The 22,371-nt window shown below is 45.0% G+C and overlaps 1 protein-coding gene across 1 annotated transcript in view; it reads right to left on the bottom strand.

The window, feature by feature from the left end:
• Positions 1–22,371, bottom strand: part of ANO2 (anoctamin 2) — a 140,693-nt gene that overhangs the window by 68,524 nt on the left and 49,798 nt on the right. The window contains exons 9-13 of the mRNA XM_081957963.1: positions 13,711–13,775; positions 10,736–10,870; positions 8,266–8,426; positions 4,882–4,964; positions 1,375–1,458 (exon numbers count right to left, since the gene is read on the bottom strand). Of these exons, the coding sequence (XP_081814089.1) occupies positions 1,375–1,458; positions 4,882–4,964; positions 8,266–8,426; positions 10,736–10,870; positions 13,711–13,775 (528 nt within the window). The remainder of the gene's footprint in view (positions 1–1,374; positions 1,459–4,881; positions 4,965–8,265; positions 8,427–10,735; positions 10,871–13,710; positions 13,776–22,371) is intronic.

Here is a 22,371-nt window from a genome sequence, read left to right as displayed (position 1 = left end):
AAGCCACTGATCTAATTGCATTTGCATGCTTTTGAACTGCTAGGGGCCGAAGATGAGGCAAGCAACGGGAGCTCACCCGGTCATGCAGGGCTCGAGTCTCAAACCTGAGCTATCATTGCTCAGAGTGCTTTTAATCGCTGAGCCATTGCACTGCCTACTCAAAATCTAACAGTAACCAAAGTAGACCATTGTGTCCTAGAAGGGCACAATGAGATCTATCCATCATTGTTCAAACTGCTGCAATCTGGACCAGCTGCAGCTGCTGAATGACTTCCAAAGGTAGCCCCAACTTCATTGCATTGCAATAGTTCATGTTGGAGGCAACCAAACCACCAGTGACCACTGGTGGTCTGCTAGTCCAGGTAGAGGTGGAAGCGGCACACAATGTGTATGGATATCCTCAGTCATCTAGGGCATGGTTTTCCCAAAGGTGCTTTTCCATGATTGAACCGAAGAAGCTTCTTGGAGGTGAAGTGAAAATGTGAAAACGTTAAGCCTCAAGGAAAAACAAAGAGAGCCTCTTGAAAAAGCATCTTTGGGGCAAGTGGCTCATAAGACAAATTTATGAGAAGCCTCCCAGGCTACAGCTCAACGTTCCTCGGTTTTTAATTTGAAAATGCATAATTCTGCCGTGCATCTTGGCACTTCGTTTCAGGCCATAAACGCATCATCCAAGTACGGAGAATAATTGTGCAAGACAAAAAGTGCAAATTAGGTCAGTTAAGCTGTGAACCAGACTAAATCCTCAAAGGTCGCTCTTTCTGATAGTTTAGATAGAGTTCCTGCTTTAATCGATCAACCGCTTGCCTTGCCGTATCGCTCGGTCAACCCTAACTTAAAATAGATGTAAATAAATGTCCATCATATTGAAAACTCAACAGGTTTTTTTTCTTTTAAAAGGAAAGGATAAAGTATAAATGAGAAATTTTACAATTACCAGAACTTCAGAATTGCAATAACTTCCAAAGACAATACAGTGTTTCCCCGAAAATAAGCACTTGGCCCCCGAAATAAGCGCTTGGCGTTATTTTGGGGGAGGTCCTATTATTTTTGAGGTGCAGGAGGCAGCTAGCATGGTCACTTCATGGCTGTTGCTGTGTTGCAATATTTTCAGGGAGGGCTTATTTTCAGGGGAGGGCACATGCATTCAAAAGCCCGATTGGGCTTATTATCCGGGGAGGTCTTATTTTCGGGGAAACAGGGTAGTTCTTTAACTTTTAACCCATCCACATTTCTTTGATTAAAATGTATTAGTAAAAAGTGAGTCAAATAGATGTCAGTTATGAATATTACACAGTATTTTATTACAGCATGCAGCCCTAATAAAACCATAAAACAGAAATGAAAAAGATCACAGAAACTTTAGCGTCCTACCTCATCCTGAGTCATGATTTTGGTATTTTCAGTTCTGGCTTTTTTCTGTAATAATTTTGTTTCATATTCTGGCCTGGGGTGTCCCTAAATCAAATGGAAAAAAAAAATGTGACATGAATTTAACATCAGAGCTACAAGGCACATAAAAACCATCCAAATACTACTGATAGCTTGGCTCCTGCACACCGGGAAGTGAGCAAAAATACTGGTAAAAGTTGCTTGCAACATAAGAAGTTATGATGGTTTGAATGGAACAAGGAGCCAAACTGTTAGATTCTCCTTGTTGTATTTGGATAGCAGAAAGGGTGAATGAACACATTGCAAGTAGATGCTTTAAAATACAGACTAAGGGTACGTTAGAATAATGGATTCTGGAATGAGAATCCCTTGAGCACAACCACCAAAATATAATGCTAATATCCTACAAGTAATCTACCAGGAATAACAGAAGGGACCTGGGAGGTCTTCTAGTCCAACCCCCCCTGCTCAAGCAGGAGACACTGGTCTAAGCCATTTCTGGCCTAGGCTCCTGCACTTTTGAACATGAGCAAGAATGCTGGTAAGAGATGCTTGTGACATAAGAGTTATGATGGTTTGAATGGAACAAGAAGTCAAACCTTTAGATGCTCCTTGGTGTATTTGGGTAGCAGAGAGGGTGAAAGAACACATGGCAAGTAAATGCTTTAAAATACAGACTAAGGACACACAAGTATAATGGGTTCTGGAAACACAATCCTTGAACACAACCTCTGAAATATAAAGCTAATATCCTGCAAGTCATCTACCAGGCTAACAACAGAAGGGATCTTGGTGGTCTTCTAGTCCAACCTCCTGCTCAAGCAGGAGACCCTATACAATTTCAGATGAATGCTTGGCCAATCTCTCCTTTAAAAACCTTAGTGCTGGAACACCCAAACTTCTGGAGGCAAGTCATTCTACTGATTAATTTATCTAACAGTCAGGAGATTTCTCCTTAGTTCTAGGTTGGTTTTCTCCTTGATTACTTCTCATCCATTACTTCTTGTCCTGCTTTCATTTGTTTTGGAAAATAGGTTGACCTCCTCTTTTTTGTGGCAACCCCTGAAACTATCGAAATGCTGCTATCGTGTCACGCCTGGTCCTTAATAATTTTTAATAATTTGAATTTATTAGCCGCTCCCTTTCCAGGCAGGACTCGGGGCGGCGTACAATGGGGCATATAGAACATAAAACATGTGTACAAACACATAAACATACATATATACAAAGACACACATGCACGGAGGAGGTAACAAATTACAACATTTAGACAGTTAAAAATCACCATTAAAATACCCCAATTGTAAGAAACCCAATGTACAATTAAAATTTAAAATTTAAAAAGACAGTCAGGAGGAGTGAGAAAAATTACGGTTGAGCCAGGCCAGATAATTGAAAGAGGTGGGTCTTCAGCTGTACACGGAAGGAGCGGAGATCGGAAGTAATCCTGATGTCACGGGGGAGATCATTCCACAGGGCTGGGCCCATCACAGAGAAGGCTCTGCTCCTGGGTGTCGCCCCCCGACACTGTTTGGCGGACGGCACCCGGAGAAGTCCCTCTCTGTGTGAGCGAATTGGTCGTAGGGATGTGTGGGGCAGGATGCGATCCTGCATGTAACTAGGCCCTGTGCCATGAAGCGCTTTAAAGATCATAATCAAAACCTTGAAACGCACTCGGTAGACCACAGGAAGCCAGTGCAGCTCGCGCAGGAGAGGTGTTACAGGGGAGTATCTAGTCCTCCCCATAAACACCCGCGCGGCCGCGTTCTGGACCAACTGTAGTCTCCGAGTGCATCTCAAGGGAAGCCCCATGTAGAGAGCATTGCAGTAGTCCAGGCGAGACGTCACTAGCGCATGGGTGACTGTGCGTAGGGCATCCCGGTCCAATAAGGGGCGCAATTGGCGCATCAGGCGGACCTGATGGAACGCCCCCCTTGCCACGGCTGTTACATGGTCATCCATGGACAGCCGGGCATCTAGGAGGACGCCCAAATTGCGCACCTGTTCCATGGGGGCTAGTTGCACGCCCCCGATGGCCAGAGATGGAAGCACCTGGTTGAACCGGGAGGCCGGAAGCCACAGCCACTCCGTCTTGGAAGGGTTGAGTTTTAGTCGGTTGCCATCCATCCAGACCCGTACGGCCTCCAAACACCGGGACATCATTTCGACGGCCTCATTGGGGTGGTTCGGGGTGGAAATGTATAGCTGAGTATCATCAGCATACAGATGATATCCCACCCCAAAACCACGGATGATCTCGCCCAGCGGTTTCATGTATGTGTTGAACAGGAGAGGCGAGAGCACCGATCCCTGTGGCACTCCACATGTGAGTGGCCTCCGGGTCGATCTCTGCTCCCCTGCCAACACACGTTGCGTCCGGTCAGAGAGGTAGGAGCCAAACCACCGTAAAACGGTGCCCCTGACTCCCAGCCCCTCTAGCCGGTGCAACAGGATACCATGGTCGATGGTATCGAACGCCGCCGAGAGATCTAATAGGACCAGGATAGAGGAACAACCCCTATCTCTGGCCCTCCAGAGATCATCAACCAATGTGACCAAGGCCATCTCCGTGCTGTGCCCAGGTCGGAAGCTGGACTGGCGCGGGTCTAGATAATCATTTTCCTCCAGGTGACGTGGGAACTGCTGTACCACCACTGCTGCTGGTCCTTCACTTTGTTAGATTAAAGGTAAAGGTTCCCCCGCACATATGTGCTAGTCGTTCCCGACTCTAGGGAGAGCTGCTCATCTCCATTTCAAAGCCAAAGAGCCAGCACTGTCTGAAGATGTCTCCGTGGTCATGTGGCCGGCATGACTAAACGCCGAAGGTGCACGAAACGCTGTTATCTTCCCACCAAAGGTGGTGCCTATTTTTCTACTTGCATTTTTACATGCTTTCAAACTGCTAGGTTGGCAGAACCTGGGACTAATAACGGGAGCTCACTCTGTTATGCGGCGCTGGGGATTCGAACCGCTGACCTTTCTGATCGACAAGCTCAGCGTCTTAGCCACTGAGCCACTGCATCCCTTTGTTAGATTAGACATACCCAATTCCTGCAGCCATTCTTCCTATGTTTTATCCCCCAATCCCCTAATCATCTTGGTTGGTCTTCCATTCTTATTATAATGATTTTTTTTCTGGTTTTCATTTTAGATAAATCCTTCTAGCTTCTAATTACACAGTCCTTGAGGTTCTTTTTTTTAAAAAATATATATGCAATTTTTATGCCATTCAACTTTTCAATATCGTTAAATTACACAAAAATATTGTTATTCTAATAATGGATCGGCCAAAATCGGATTTGAATTTGGCAAGTCAAGAGCCCTAATCGCATTTGCTTTGGCAGTTCAGTTCCCAGGACTGAATTACTTGCATTTGGTTTGGGGGAATGAAATCATCGGATCAATTTGAAAAATTGAATGGATAAAAAGTCTTAAGTGCACATGAGCAAAAAAACCCTGAGATGTTTGAACAGTTTCCAAAGTACTTACTTCCTCTTCCTCCAATCCTGTGAGATCCCAGAAATAACTCAACCTCATCTGCAAACGCTTCCAGTTTTCAAGAAACATTGTGGCTGAAATGAAAGAAACACAATTTTGATCATTGTAGCAGAGGTTTGTGTTTAAAATACCAAACTAAACTTGGGTTTCCTACCAAGAAGATTCTCTTAAGCCAAGTTCAACTTCTAATGGCTACATCGTCTATTTCAGCGGTCACCAACTGGTGGTCTGTGAGAAACTTTTTGGTGGTCTGCAGAAAAATTATTTGCATTTTTTATATTGCACTAAATCAGGAGTCCTCAAACTACGACCCCTGGGCTGGATACGTGCAATGAACGCTTGTGTTGCTGCAGAGACTCTCCCGCTTCGGGGTCTTTTTGTGTGGATTGGAGGGGGGCAGAAACTCTGACTTGGGGTCTGCTTCAGCCTCCTGGTGCGGGACTTTGGGCGAAGACTGGAGGGAAGTGCCGTTGGTGGCAAAGAGCCGGAGGGCCTTGTTCCATTGGGACTGCATCATGGCTTGGGACTGGATGACCATCTCAGCCCACTGAGCCTCCAGGCACAAGTACCTGGCCTTGCATTCCCACAGATCTTCCCTCTGGTTGGAAAGCCTTTGCTCGTAGTCCTCAGTGAGGTGCTTCTGCTGAGCCTCCTTCTTGGTCAGATCCAATTTGAACTGAGCTGTTTTGCCAGCTCTTTCTCCTGGTGGCTGCTTAGCTCCAACAACTGCTTCCTGTTGGGGCCCTAAAAAGTCCGGGCGGGGAGGTGAGGAGTGGCTGGGAGGGGAGGGGTGAGTAGAGATCGGCAAGGCGCCCCTCAATATGAGAGACATTGAGTTGGCCATGCCCTCCCAGTCACATGACCACCTAGCCACATCCACCCAGCCAGTCATTAGGCAGATCCTATTAGTGGTCCTCAGGATTTAAAATTATGAATTTAGTGGTCCCTGAGGTCTGAAAGGTTGATGACCCCTGGTTTATTTATTTCTCTTTTCTCAATCCTTGCTGATTTCTCTGCCTGTTTACTTAATTCTTATTCTCTGGATCCATGCACACAAAATGAAAGAGTGACTGGAACTGTGACACAACCTTACAACTCTTAAACACAGCGGTCTCCAACCCATGTATGTGAGCTTCAGATTGAAGGGGCTACTTCCCCACCGAGTGTTAAGCCCTAGACTGCCCAAGGTTATGAAGTCTGTGGAGGAACCCAGAGTCTTTCTCTCTCCCCTCCCTCCTCTCTCTCTCTCTCTCTCTCGTTTGGGTGGCTTGGCTAGAAAAGAACAATAGACAGATTTAGCCATAAATTTGGATAATCTGCAATTAAGAATTTTGTGAGCATTACTGAGATGGATTATTTCTACCAAGATTGTATTTCTACCAGTGTTTAAACAGTGCAAATTCCTTCCCTCTTCTCATCTTCCTTCCTTCCTTCCTTTCTTCCTTCTTTCATTCCTCCATCCATCCATGATCCATCCATCCCTCTTCTTTCCCTTCCCTTTCATATTCCTTGCTTCCTTGCTTTATCCATCCATCCATCCATCCATCCATCCATCCATCCATCCATCCATCCATCCATCCATCCATGATTCATCCCTCTTCTTTCCCTTTCCTTTTTCATATTCCTTCCTTCCCTCCCTGCTTCCTCCCTCTTCTTTCCCTTCCTTCATTTTCTCATCTTCCTCCCTCCCTCACTCCTTCTTTCCCTTCCTTCATTTTCTCATCTTCCTTCCTTCCCTCACTCCTTCTTTCCCTTCCTTCATTTTCTCATCTTCCTTCCTTCCTTCCTTCCTTCCTTCCTTCCTTCCTTCCTTCCTTCCTCCCTCCCTCCCTCCCTCCCTCCCTCCCTCCCTCCCTCCCTCCCATCCTCTTAGAAATTGGGGAAAAAAATCCATGAAGCTCAATTTATTACCACATTCCACCCGAAATACATCTCTCAACAACTTTGATTTAATTCGGATGCCTCTCAGCAGGGCTTTGTACACTTGGCTGCTCTTACTTCATGGCACGTGCTGCACCAAGGAAGACCCCTAGACTCACGTCATGGAAATGGGCAAAGACCTCAGGGTTTGTTTTCAGAGCCTGACAATCGGACAATGATAAGTCAAGACAAGAGTTTTGTTATAGGTTACAGGGCATACATCCAGGCCTTTCCACAGTCTATTTTTAAAGCCTTGTGAGCTGCTACCCATTAGCAAGTTGCGTGGTAATGGCTTCCTTATGTCCATCAAGTAGTCTGCAACGCAGCCCTTCCTTCTTGCCTCTCCTCGATGAACTGTCAATCAGTTTCGCCGAATGACTCATTCTAAGAATGCACATGTGTGAGGGAGGGGAGAACGGTGGCTTGAGAGATGATACTTCCCCCCACTAACTTAACTAGAATATCTTTTCCGGAGTCTGCCCTGTATAGGGTAGGCAGTCTTATGTCCACAATTGAGCCAAACGTTTTTAGTTGCTAACCAATGTAGGAAGTTAGCACCTACCCCTCTCCTAGAAAAATGAAATATCCTGGGAAATATTGAAAAGGCAGAATATTCTATTTCCCTGGAGCAGAAATAGAGAAACATGTTTTTAGGCAGCAAGCAGACTCACTCTTAATAGCCCCCATCTTTGTCAATGGGCCATTACAAGGCCTGAGCTAGTCTATTCTTCATAACAAAGATCTCTCCAGCTCCAGGGTGATGGGATTAAGGCATGATAGTATGTCTATTCTATTCTATTCCATTCCATTCCATATTTTCTATTCTATTCCATTCCATTCTCTTCAATTCCATTCCATTCTTATTCCATTCCATTCCATTCTCTTCAATTCCATTCCATCTATTCTATTCTATTCTATTCTATTCTATTCTATTCTATTCTATTCTATTCTATTCTATTCTATTCTATTCTATTCTATTCTATTCTATTCTATTCTATTCCATTCTTATTCCATTCCATTCTTATTCCATTCCATTCCTTTCATTTCTTGTTCTGTTCTGTTCTGTTCTGTTCCGTTCCATTCTATTCTATTCCATTCCATATTTTCTATTCTATTCTATTCTATTCTATTCTATTCTATTCTATTCTATTCTATTCTATTCTATTCTATTCTATTCTATTCTTATTCCATTCCATTCCTAGTCCATTCCATCTATTCTATTCTATTCCATTCCATTCCATTCCATTCCTAGTCCATGCCATCTATTCTATTCTATTCTATTCTATTCTATTCTATTCTATTCTATTCTATTCTATTCTATTCTATTCTATTCTATTCTATTCTATTCCATTCCATTCCATTCCATTCCATTCCATTCCATTCCGTTCTGTCCTGTTCTTTGTCTTCTTTTTTGGTTTTCGCTCAAGTGTTTGGAAATGTTTGAAGCAAGCTTACCCCAGAGGGCCATGAAAATGGAGAAGAAGACGGTGGCCGGATTATCGAATAAGTGGCTGGCACGTGCAGTTCCACAAGCTGTACTGAGGTTCCAGTAGTCACACGTCTTGTCACACAAAGGGCACATGGTGAAGGCATTACGCTGGTCACACATCTCTTTGCTAAGAAGAGCAAAGGCCAGAGGATCAGAGAACAGCTTCATGCAGGGGAAGCCTTCCAGCTATCTGGTAGCACACAGGTAGTCCTTGACTTACAGCCATTCATTTAGTGACTGTTCAAAGTTCCAAAGGCACTGGAATAAGTGACGTATGACCTTTTTTCACCCTTCCTTCCAGAGGTGGTATTCAGCAGGTTCTGACCAGTTCTGGAGAACCGATAGTGTAAATTTTGAGTAGTTCAGAGAACTGGTAAATGCCACCCCTGAGTAGCCCCACCCCCATCTATTCTCTGCCTCCCAGCTGATCAGGAGGAAATGGAGATTTTGTGGTATCCTTCCCCTGGAGTGTGGAGGGAATGGGGATTTTACAGTATCCTTCCCCTGGAGTGGGGGTGGGGGTGGAGAGTTTGTGGTATCCTTCCCCTGGAGTGTGGAGGGAATGAAGATTTTACAGTATCCTTCCCCTGGAGTGGGGGTGGGGGTGGAGAGTTTGTGGTATCCTTCCCCTGGAGTGTGGAGGGAATGAAGATTTTACAGTATCCTTCCCCCAGAGTGGGGGTGGGGGTGGAGAGTTTGTGGTATCCTTCCCCTGGAGTGTGGAGGGAATGGGGATTTTACAGTATCCTTCCCCCGGAGTGGGGGTGGGGGTGGAGAGTTTGTGGTATCCTTCCCCTGGAGTGTGGAGGGAATGGAGATTTTACAGTATCCTTCCCCCAGAGTGGGGGTGGGGGTGGAGAATTTGTGGTATCCTTCCCCTGGAGTGCGGAGGGAATGGGGATTTTACAGTATCCTTCCCCTGGAGTGGGGGTGGGAGTGGAGAGTTTGTGGTATTCTTCCCCTGGAGTGTGGAGGGAATGGGGATTTTACAGTATCCTTCCCCTGGAGTGGGGGTGGAGAGTTTGTGGTATCCTTCTCCTGGAGTGTGGAAGGAATGGAGATTTTACAGTATCCTTCCCCCGGAGTGGGGGTGGAGAGTTTGTGGTATCCTTTCCTTGCAGTGGGAAGGGAATGGAGATTTTGCAGTAGCCTTCCCCTGGAGTGGGGAGAAAATGGAGATTTTGCATATCCTTCCCCTGGAGTGGCGGGGGGAATGGAGATTTTACAGTATCCTATCTTTTATTCAAAGATTAATACCTTTATTTTAAGGAAACCAAGCAGAAGAGGACACAGATAGTCCTTGACGTATGACAACGATTGGGCTGAGAATAAACAAGGTGGTTGTTAAGGGAATCATACCCCATTTTGCCACTTTTTTGGGGGGGGGCACAGTTGTTAAGCAAATTGCTTCAGCGATTAAGTGAATCACACAGTCACTAAGTGAATCTGTTTTCCCCCAATGACTTTGCTAGCTGGAAGCTGGCTGGGAAGGTCACGTGACCTAAGGAGGCTGCCATCATCATGAGCAACCCAATTTTGATCACATGATCTTGGGGATGGTCCAATGGTCATAAGAGCAAGGACCAGCTATACTTATTTTTATGACTTCTCATGGTCTCGAAATAAATGGTTGTACCTCGAGGACTACCTACATCCTTCATAAGGTCAAAGAAGAGAGGAAATCATCAGCTTTATCAGAGACAGGAAGGAAAAAATAGCATTCATGTGTTGGGACCGGCCAGCAGAGCTGGCAGCAGATTCAGACAGTGAGGAGGTTGGAGAGGAAGATGGGCCAGTCCTGGAGTCTGGGGAAGGCTCTGATGAGGGCTCTGTGTTGGAAGCAGAGAAGGGGCCAGGGCCGTATGCCAGTTATCAGCTGCCTTCAGAGTCAGACAGTGGTGAGGCAGAGGAACAGCTGGAGCCTGTTCCCAGTATGCGCATGTGCAGAGTGGCCAGACGAAGGGAACAACTAAGGAACAAGGGTCGACTCGGGAGTAAAGGTACAGGTGGACGGTGAATGACTCCTCCCGTAGGGAATAAAGAGAAGCGAAAGGGGAGTGGAGTTTGCAGGAGACAATTAGTTCAATTCATTAGGGTGAAGATCTGTTCCTGACTTCTTGCCAAGTATTGTCTGCTACAGCGTGGAGTTTGGAAGATATCGGCCTGGTAGCTCTCCAAGCCTGATAAAGGTCAGTAATTGTGAACTATCTTGGAAGACTGTGGCAGAGTAAAGACTTTGCTGGAGAGGAATTCACTGTAAATGAAATAAAAGGGGTTTATCGGGACGAGGACCTGGCTTCGTGCTGCTAAGGAAGCCTGGGTCAGAATATCATGTTCTTAATAGGTCTTCCTCCAGCTGAAGGCCAAAACACCAAACAAAGACCAAATCTTCCAATATTTTGGGGGACAAATCCCATTTAGCATGTGGCGCCTCACCTTGGAACATCTTCTTCAATGGTCAGACACCCGTACATAAATACGATAATCCCGACGACAGAGGATGGAATGAGAAATTCTGTATATAACCCCAGCCAGGCAAAATACATTCCGATTTTTTCTCCAAAATACTTTCTAACGGAAGGAAACAGAACACAGAGATAAAAAGATGAGGTGGAGTTTGCCACAATTGATCTCCCGTAAAAATATGTGGACGCATTTTTCAGAAAGCACAGCTCCTGTAGGTTTCTCTGGAGATTTTATGCTACAATGGAGAAGCATTCATCAATGGAACACGTTGCCTTCAGAGGTTATGGATGATCCATCATTGGAGGCTTTTAAGAAAAGACTAGACAACCACTTGTCTGGAATGATATAGGGTCTCCTTTTGGACAGGATGGTGGACCAGAAGACCTCCAGGGTACCTCCCAACTATTCTATTCTATTCTATTCTATTCTATTCTATTCTATTCTATTCTATTCTATTCTATTCTATTCTATTCTATTCTATTCTATTCTATTCTATTCTATTCTATTCTATTCTATTTACTCTACTCTACACTACACTACTTTACTCTCCATTCCATTCCCTCTTCTCTTCTCTTCTTTTCTCTTCCATTCCCTTCCATTCCTCTCCCCTCTACTCTATTATTCTATTCTATTCTATTCTATTCTATTCTATTCTATTCTATTCTATTCTATTCCATTCCATTCCACTCCACCCTACCCCACCCCTCTCCATCCCATCCCATCCCATCCCATCATTCTATTCTATTCTATTTCATTCCACCCCACCCCACCCCACCCACCCCATCCTTCTATTCTATTCTATTCTATTCTATTCTATTCTATTCTCACTTCTCTTCCCCTCCCCTCCCCTCCACTCTATTATTCTATTCTGTTCTGTTCTGTTCTGTTCTGTTCTGTTCTGTTCTGTTCTGTTCTGTTCTGTTCTATTCTATTCTATTCTATTCCACTCCACCTCACCCCAGCCCAGCCCAGCCCATTATTCTATTCTATTCTATTCTATTCTATTCTATTCTATTCTATTCTATTCTATTCTATTCTATTCTATTCTATTCTATTCTATTCTATTCTATTCTATCCTATCCTATTCTATCCCATCCCATCCCATCCCATCCCATCCCATATTTCTGTTCTGCTCTGTTCTGCTCTGCTCTGCTCTACACTCCATTCCATTCTATTCCATTTTCCTCTCCTCTCCTCTCATCCCATCCCACTCCACTCCACTCCACTCCACCCTTGCAGGCTTTCAAAAAGAGACTAGACAACTATTTATCTGAAGTGTTACTGGGTCTCCTGCTCGAGCTGGGGGGTTGGATCAGAAGCCGTACAAGGTCCCTTCTATTTTTCTATGTTCTATGTATCAAGCGACTTCAAATTTATGTTGCAATTCTGTTTATCTTCTGCTCTCCTTGCCATTTTTCTTTAAAGCGAAGATGTCTGGAGTTGCCCTTAACTCTTGGTGACTTTGCAGACACCTGATGGGCTTTTCTTGCTTATAAAATGGAGGTAATTCATCCTCCCTCCCCAACTTCCTACTGCAGCCTTCAGCCCTGGGATTTTTCCCCCAAGAATCAACTATCCAAGGATTAACCAGGCCAGACTCTGATTAGATTTAAAACCCAGACAAGGTCAGCCAACTCATCAGATATACAGGATTAATATACAGAAAAACCTGCCTTAATCCTTTTACCCGTTAATTCTAAGCCTCCTCTTTTCTCTCCCACACCAAAAAACAAAAATCTATATTTTTGTAGGATGGTGTCGTTAATTTATCAGCCTGTCAATCAGCGTAGAGGCCAACATGCGGCAATAGAGATTCAGCCCTACAATTTATGATGGTTTCTCTGATTCAGAGAAGCAACCTGAAAAAATTGTCAGTGGAGACGGATGCCATTTAAATCTTTCTTTCTCGGGAAAAGTTATGAGCTGACCCAACACAGCTCATAAATGCTGGAATGGGATGATAACAACCGTTTGACTTAAAAAAGGAGAGATCCTTTCTGGGATTTTTTGGAAGAAATGTCCTTCCTGGGTTCAGATCCAAGTGGGGAGAAAGACACAGGAAACACGGTGGCTACTTGGAAAGATGGTTTTAATGGTGGACAGGACCACATGGTTTGAGGTCCTGGGGGGAAAAGGGAAGAGATGCTTGGAGAGCGTGGGTTTTATACATGATCTTGGGCCCTGCCTTAGAGCTTCCTGTTCCTGTGTAAGAAATGTATTCTGATTGGTGGTCAGATTCCCAGGGATGGGGATGGGGGTTCTCAGCTAACTGTCGGCTGTCTGTCTCCCAGATTTGCTGGATGATGTAAACTTCCCAGGTGCTGTGTGGTGAGATGGGCAACTCCTACTATGGGCCTGCCCTGAAGGAGGTAGATCTTTGTTATGTAGAACAGTGGTCACCAACTGGTGGTCCGTGCGAAAATTTTGGTGGTCCACAGAAAAAATATTTGCATTGTTTTACACTGCACTAAATCAGGGTTCCTCAAACTACGGCCCCTGGGGTGGAGACATGCAATGAACACTTATGTTGCTGCAGAGAGTCTCCTCCTTAAGGGTCTTTTTGTGTGAGTAGGAGGGGGGCAGACATTCCGACTTGAGGTCTGCTTCAGCCTTCTGGTGCGGAGATTTGGGCGAAGGCTGGAGGGAAGCACCGCTGGTGGCAAAGAGCTGGAGGGCCTCGTTCCACTGGGACTGCATCATGGCCTGGAACTGCCTGACCATCTCAGCCCGCTGAGCCTCCAGGCGCATCCAAACTCACAGCCTCCTGATGGTGAGGCAAGAGCTCTACCTCTAGGCCACTGCATCACTCCAACAACAGGAACAATGATAATGATGTAAAAAGCGAGGCAACTTTGCAAGATCCACGTATGAGACTAATGCCCAGTAGTTTTCAGTGATACGCATTAGAGAGGATCACAGATATCTATTAACCAAGGGAGTTTTACCTTATGAGGTCAATAGGCTGAAACTTGTAAAAAGCTCCATATCTTGCCCACTCTCGATACAACAGCTAAGAGAAAGAGAGGAAAACAGACAAAAACAGATAAGGATTGCATAGTGTTACACAACCGGCAAGTGGTAGACATGGTACTAGCCACAAAAAGGAGGTATCTGTGCATTTGTAAATTCATCTTTTAATATGCCATATTTTTCAGAGTATAAGCGCCACTTTTTACCCTCTAAAAGAGGGTGAAAATTTGGCTGCATCTTATACACTTAATGTAGCTCTACTACTGGGAGGCAGAGACAGATTCCTCCCCCCCCCCGCCCCCTGTTTTCCTCCCCAAAAGCTAGGTGCGTCTTATACTTCAGAGGGTCTTGTACTCTGAAAAGTATGGTAGGTTTTTTTAATTAATTTATAATATGACATAAAAAGAGATTACAAAAGTAAATATTAGGGAAATTAGGGAAGTAGAGAGTGGGGGAAAGCAAGGGGGGAAAGGCATTGACTTCCGACTCCTTTGGTGCATTAAAATAAGGTATGAACATCTACCCTCGATTTTGTACTTTTTCACAATAATATAAATTAGCCCTTTCTATAACAACAAATCTATTTAATCGGTTAAACCTCAAATCAAAGTTTCACTGTTTTTCCACCTCAAGCACAACGTCCAGAAGTGGTTTCCAGGTAAAAACAAAAGTATTTGTGTTTTTTTCTTTGATAAAAACAGTCAATTTAGCCATCTCTGCTAACTCCATCACTTTTTGCAGCTATTCATCCATTGTGGGGATCGAGGTGACCTTCCATTTCTGTATCCTAGGTTACCTGCAAAAGCCGGAGGGGCGTGACCTCTACAGCCCACGAAAGTGCTCCATTGGAGAATGTGATTTATAACACACCCTGGGGGAAGGGGGGGAAACAGGGTCATATTGGGCCATAAATTATGTGGGGTCAGACCTGGCTTCACTTGTGTGCATGCTGACATGTTGCTCCTAATAAATAACTGGATTTCTTTTGAAGCTTGGCTCGAGGCTCATGATTTAATTAGGGCATCCGTCGGAACCCTGACACTGCGTACTGCTCAACGTACAAAAGGGGGGATTGTGTTCATCAGGATTCTGATAATTCCAATAATTTTTAGAAGATGACCAGACTGAGCATGTGGGAGGAGTCAAACACATCATAAGTCACAAGTCCCTGCGCACCCATAAGAAATCAAAGACCAGCCCATCTTGAATGCCTCTCTTATCTCCCGCTCATTTCTTTTAAACCCCAGTTAGTCAGATTCTTGTAGAGAGTTTAAGCTTGCAATAAATCTATATGCTCATTTGAACTGCCTGAATCTCTTGATTTCATGAGTAGTTGACATATTGTTGGTCAAAAGGTCCATGTTTTTTTAAGTTTTTTTTTAATTTTCAAAACAAACACAACATATCCTCCTTTACATACTGTAGAAAGTGTATTAGTTGGTTACAAAAAGGCTTTCGTGCATCTCTTCCACAGTCAAAAAACATAATTCATATTAACTCAAGTATTTTGACTCAGATATTTATACATGTTACCATCATCATACCTCCATTTTCATTTGACTATAATTGTTTAAGCGTCCTTCATCATAGAATATACCAAGATTTAATACATAACCACATACTGGAATTTCATTTACTATTTCTAAAATCCTCCAATAACACTGAATCCTTATGTCCTATTCTTGCTAAACATCCGTAATATTTAATAACAAAGTTTTCTAATCCTTCTTTCCAAATCATTGTTTACAATTTACATCCAATTTCCTTATGTTGTGTACACACACACACACACACACACACACACACACATATATATATATATATATATATGTATATATATATATATATATGTACACACACGCTGTTATCATTATCCCTCCTTTATTTAACTATATCCTGTATCACAACATTTCCCCCCTAATATTCAAAACTTAACTGTATCTAACTTAGTTCTTTTTTTATTCACCTTTATATATAATCCCCCCCCCCAAAAAAAATCTAATCTTCCTTTCATGGGTACCATTCAATATTCATATCCCATTATTGCTTATCATGACACTACACATTGTATACATTATTATCATTATCAATTATTTGTTTAACTATAACTATTGTCACTAAATTTCACTAAGTTTAACTAGTTTTAAAGTATAGTCTTCATATGTTGAAAGGACAGAAATAAAGTTCCAGACCTTTGGGATTGTGGAAATTTCCATAAGAAACAACCATCCAGAAAGTTGAGCATGGGACCAAAAACAGGATGCATGCATGAGTATTTTTGTAACGTCTATACAAGGGGTGTCAAACTCAAGTCCCAGGGGCCGGATATGGCCCACAGGGTGCTTAGATCTGGCCCAGGGGCCACCCTGGAAACAGTGAAGGACTAGCCCATGGTGCCTCTGTCAGGGAAAACGGAGCTCAGGAGGGCCACAAGCAGCCCTCCCGAGCTCCATTTTCGCTGGCAGAAGGTTACAGGAGACTGTTGCACCCAAAAATGGAGCTTGCAAGGACCGTAGGCAGCCCTCCCAAGCTCCATTTTCACTGGTAGAGGGTTGCAGGAAGCAACAGAGCTCGGGGGGCGGTTTTTGCTGGCAGAGCGCTTAGCCACCACAGGCACCTCTGACACGAGTGAGTCAAACACAACCCTGATGCGACCCTCAATGAAATCAAGTTTGACACCCCTGATCTGTACCTTATTTCCGTGATGGCGAACCTATGGCACACATGTGGCAGCCGTGGCAAGGGGGGAGTTCCACCAGGTTCGCCTGGTGCGCCAATTGCACCCCCTACTGGACCGGAGTGCCCTGCGCATGGTCACTCATGCGCTGGTGACGTCTCGCCTGGACTACTGCAATGCCCTCTACATGGGGCTTCCCTTGGGACGCATCCGGAGACTGCAGCTAGTTCAGAACGCAGCCGCGCGGGTTATCATGGGGAGTACACGTTACTCCCACGTAACACCTCTCCTGCGCGAGCTGCACTGGCTACCTGTGGCCTTTCGGGTGCGTTTCAAGGTATTGATTACCATCTTTAAAGCGCTCCATGGCATAGGACCTAGTTATCTGCAGGATCGCATCCTACCACACACGTCCCTGCGACCTATCCGCTCACACAGGGAGGGACTCCTCCTGGTGCCGTCCGCTAGGCAATGCCAGCGGGCGACACCTAGGAGTAGGTCCTTCTCTGTGATGGGCCCAACCCTCTGAAATGACCTCCCCCCCGACATTCGAACTACCACCGACCTCCGTTCCTTCCGTCAAAAATTAAAGACTCACCTATTTCAATCAGCTGGCCTGGCATTCTCTTAGTTTTATCTCCCGGGGATTTATTTTAATTGGATTTGGGTTTTAATTGGGGATGTTCTTTAGGGTTTTATATTATATTTATTTCTTGTACAGCCTATCTCCTCCATCCAAATGTATTAAATTGTTTTATGATTGTACTTTTTATCTGCATCGACTGTACACCGCCCCGAGTCCCTTTTCGGGAGAGGGGGCGGTCTAGAAATCCAAGAAATAAATAATAAATAAATAAGTTTCACAGGTGGCACGCGGAGCCATTTGTCCAGGAATGTGAGGTGTTGCCCTGTCAGCTGGCCAGCTTCCCTGAAGTCTCCAGAGCATGAAAAACTGGCCCTATGGGCAAACTGGAAGTTCAGGAACGGACTTCCGGTTTGCTCATAGGGCCGGTTTTAGACCTCCGGAGACTTCAGGAGGCTTCGCTTAAGGCTCCGGAGGGCAAAAAATGACCCTAAGAGCAAACTAGATGTCTGTTCCCGAACTTCCAGTTTGCCCATAGGGCCAGATTTTCATGCTCTGGAGGCTTCAGGGAAGCTCCTGAAGCCTCCGGAGGGCATCTGGAGGGGGTGGGGGAGGCTGTTTTCGCCCTCCCCAGGCTCCTATAAAGCCTCTGGAGCCTGGGGAGGGTGAAAAAAGCACACCGTAAATGAGGTGGGGAGCACTGGCTGTGCATGCATGCACGTTGGGGTCATGCACATAGCATTATGGGTGTGGCACGCCCGTGCACAACTCCCCTGTGCTCACCCCGCTTTTGGCACGCGAGCCGCAAAATGTTTGCCATCACTGCCTTATCTGCTGCCTGCTCGCTTCCTCTTATGTAACCAAATAAAAGTAAGAAATCTATATATACTCGCTCCAAACCGTGCTCCGGGTTATTTCAATCTTATGGAAAGACCCATCTTTATTCTGGTGAATAAACGTGTGTGTGTGTGAGAGAGAGAGAGAAGAGAGAGAAAGAGAGAGAGAGGAGAGAGAGAGAGAGAGAAACAGAAAGAGAGAGAGAGATGAGACAGAACAGAGAGAGAGAGAGAGAGAGAGAGAGAGAGTGAAAGACAGACAGACAGAGAGAGAGAGAGAGAGAGAAAGACAGACAGAGAGAGAGAGAGAGAGAGAGAGAGAAAGAGAAAGAGAAAGAGAAAGAGAAACCCACACCCAAACACACACAGAGAGAATCTGGACTTTGTCTCTTTCTTTGCACCAAACCACACCTGATCTCTGTTTCATAGCGATACCAACAATTAGCAACAAAGGAAATGTTAGCACTTGATTCCATTCTGGATTAAGCAACAAAAGATGTGAATTCAAACCCGAGACTTCCTTTTCCTATTTGGCCTTGGGTTCTAAATATAATAATAAGCCCATATGAGTCCTTTCTGAATATGTCAAATTCCTGGAATGAGAATACGAACTGTAAAAGGCGATGCACGTTATTCATACGCGAAGTAGCCTTGTTACATAAAACCAAATTGATTTTTTTTCTCTCTCTCTCTGTCTGGAATTATCATCATCCATTGTCTTTTATAGCACTGTCAATGTGAAGCCCGCTCACTAAGTCATTCTGACACTTAGAAGCTGCCGTATGATCAATCAGAGTAATGGCACAGGTTGTCCTCAAATTACGACCGTAATGGAGCCTGGCCATCAGAGTCAAAAGTGTTGATGGTCATAAAAATCAGGACTGATTTGATTTTACGACTTTTGCAGTGGTTGTCCCAAAGGTGCTTTTTCAGGAGGCAACTGGAGTTTGGTTTTCTTTTGAAGATGTTACGCTTCTCATCCAAGAAGCTTCTTCAGCTCTGACAAGATACTGGAGAATGGAAGGATTTATATTCCTTGCAGACAGCTGGTCCTTTGTATCCCTTTAGAGGGTCATTGAAGCACTTGGAGGTTTTATCTGGGTCCTCGGGGTCACCTGAGTGGTGCAAATGGTTCCTGTACTCTGCAATTTTTTTCCCCTCTGGAAATCCATTCCTACTCCCACACCAGCTGGCTTTCATGGCTAAGGCGGGACTAGAAACCAAACTCTCCTGGTCATTGGCCCAAAGTCACTCAGCTGGCTTTCATGGCTAAGGCGGGACTAGAAACCAAACTCTCCTGGTCATTGGCCCAAAGTCACTCAGCTGGCTTTCATGGCTAAGGCGGGACTAGAAACCAAACTCTCCTGGTCATTGGCCCAAAGTCACTCAGCTGGCTTTCATGGCTAAGGCGGGACTAGAAACCAAACTCTCCTGGTCATTGGCCCAAAGTCACTCAGCTGGCTTTCATGGCTAAGGCGGGACTAGAAACCAAACTCTCCTGGTCATTGGCCCAAAGTCACTCAGCTGGCTTTCATGGCTAAGGCGGGACTAGAAACCATACTCTCCTGGTCATTGGCCCAAAGTCACTCCGCTGGCTTTGATGGCTAAGGCGGGACTAGAAACCAAACTCTCCTGGTCATTGGCCCAAAGTCACTCAGCTGGCTTTCATGGCTAAAGTGGGACTAGAACACTCAGTCTGTTAGTGATTGGTCCAAAGTCATTCAGCTGGCTTTCATACCTAAGGCGGGACTAGAACACTCAGTCTGTCAGTGATTGGTCCAAAGTCATTCAGCCAGCTTCCATGTCTAAGGCGGGACTAGAAACCAAACTCTCCTGGTCGTTGGCCCAAAGTCACTCAGCTGGCTTTCATGGCTAAGGTGGGACTAGAACACTCAATCTGTTAGTGATTGGTCCAAAGTCATTCAGCTATCTTTCATGCCTAAGGCGGGACTAGAACACTCAGTCTGTCAGTGATTGGTCCAAAGTCATTCAGCCAGCTTCCATGTCTAAGGCGGGACTAGAAACCAAACTCTCCTGGTCGTTGGCCCAAAGTCACTCAGCTGGCTTTCATGGCTAAGGTGGGACTAGAACACTCAATCTGTTAGTGATTGGTCCAAAGTCATTCAGCTATCTTTCATGCCTAAGGCGGGACTAGAACACTCAGTCTGTCAGTGATTGGTCCAAAGTCATTCAGCCAGCTTCCATGTCTAAGGCGGGACTAGAAACCAAACTCTCCTGGTCGTTGGCCCAAAGTCACTCAGCTGGCTTTCATGGCTAAGGTGGGACTAGAACACTCAATCTGTTAGTGATTGGTCCAAAGTCATTCAGCTATCTTTCATGCCTAAGGCGGGACTAGAACACTCAGTCTGTCAGTGATTGGTCCAAAGTCATTCAGCCAGCTTCCATGTCTAAGGCGGGACTAGAAACCAAACTCTCCTGGTCGTTGGCCCAAAGTCACTCAGCTGGCTTTCATGGCTAAGGTGGGACTAGAACACTCAATCTGTTAGTGATATGTCCAAAGTCATTCAGCTATCTTTCATGCCTAAGGCAGGACTAGAACACTCAGTCTGTCAGTGATTGGTCCAAAGTCATTCAGCCAGCTTCCATGCCTAAGGCCGGACTATAACTCAACAATGATAACTTTATAACATGATCACATATGTAGTATTAGCTTTATGGTTTATGATGTTCTCCCTCTTTCTTTATGAGGTCGTATCTTTTAAATGAATGTGGGATTCTGACTTTGCTCAAGTAAATATCTCAGGAGCTAAATTAACCTTCGTAGGGAGAACATGAGCTGCACATCATGTCCCTTTGTCTGGCCAACTTCTATCACACAGGCTCTTTTTCCCTAATGCGAATGTGAAGAAGTTCGTAGGATTCACCTTTTGCCCGACGAGCTGGTCCATAAATCTTAATCAACAGCCCTTCCTCTCCAAGGTAATGCAAGCCAGATGACCTGTTGTCCACCTTGGAAAGAAAGTGTAGGCCACTGCATTGCTTGCAGGGGACAAAAGCTGCATCCGTACTTTAAAAGGGACACCAGCGAAAGGAGACGTCGGTAGAAAACAGAGATGGAGAAAACCGTCGCTCTCTTCCTTTTAAATCTGATCTGGGCCATCCAGGAAATTGAAGCCTGGAACTATTCAGGTTCAGATAGAAAACAGATGATCTTATGCACAGAAAACGTACAGTCAGAGCTTCGCAGCCCTGTGAGGGGCACACATGTCGGCAATCCATGCAGGATTTCAAGGGTTGGGGAGGGGGAAAAACCTTGTATGATTTTGATGCTTAACACTTCACCAGAGGATAAAAAGAAGAGCAGCGCAACTGGGATATTTTTCCAGGCAACTTAAAGGTGTCCTCCTCCACCATCCTATCCATCCCACTTATATCCTAGTAGTCCTTCTGATTTAACTACTCTTTTAGTATTCTTTTGTCCAGAGAACAGTTGCACTGAGGCACAACAAGCTCCCTTTCACAGAGGAATAACACTAGCAATAACACTTAGACTTACATACCGCCTCACGGTGCTTTACAGCCCTCTCTAAGCCTCTTGCCTCCAACAATCTGGGTCCTCATTTTACCCACCTCGGGAGGATGGAAGGCTGAGTCAACCTTGAGCCTGGTGAGATTCGAACTGCCAAACTGCTGGCAGCCGGTGATCAGCAGAAGTAACCTGCAGTACCGCGCTCTAACCACTGCACCACCACAGAAGGAAGTCTGCTCCTTCATAGACTTTGCAGGCGTGTCAACTTCGAAACATGCTTATGATGTCAAAGCCATCTTTTCGTTTCTCAATAATGTTATGCTTAAAGAGATCTGGTCGTGTCAACTTGCTGGCTTGGTTCGGAGATTTTACAGTATCCTTCCCCTGCCACGCCTGCCCAGCCGTGCCCATCAAGCCACACCATGCCCACCAAACCACGCGCACAGAACCGGCAGTAAAAATTTGTGAATCCCACCACTGGTGCAATCCCAAAACATCTGAAGCATAACATGAGCGCCATAGGCATTGACAATATCACCATCAGTCAATTGCAAAAGGCGGCTTTATTTGAACAGTTTACACTCTGAGACTATGTCTCTCACACCATCAAACATCCAGCTCTGCCTATCCCAGGCCCTTGAGGAGGACTTGATAAATGGATTAAAACGCCAAATCCAGTCTGAACATTTGGCTGGCTGCGCAGTACCCCCTTATAGCAATCCCAGAACTCGATAGAGGGATAAAAATGCCAAATCCGGTCTAAACATCTGGCTGATTGTGTGACGAATACACTGATTCCAAACCTCATTAAACTGATTAAAAACTGGACATCTCTCAGAAATGATCAACTTCATGGCCTTTGGCTCAGATACCTTTATAGAAAGATGGCAGCTCCGATCACACTTTAAGCCCAAAACCCAGCCTGAAGATGGCGAGTGAGACCTCACCGAAACGTTGCCAAGACAATCTCACTTACACGGGAAAAGACCTGAATACAACAAGACCAGCATAGACACACACACACACACACATATATATACACACACAGAG

The sequence above is a fragment of the Natrix helvetica genome (assembly GCF_964273705.1).
Source record: "Natrix helvetica genome assembly, chromosome: 6".
NCBI classification, from domain to species: Eukaryota; Metazoa; Chordata; class Lepidosauria; order Squamata; family Natricidae; genus Natrix; species Natrix helvetica.
This window is presented reverse-complemented; position numbering and strand designations above follow the sequence as displayed.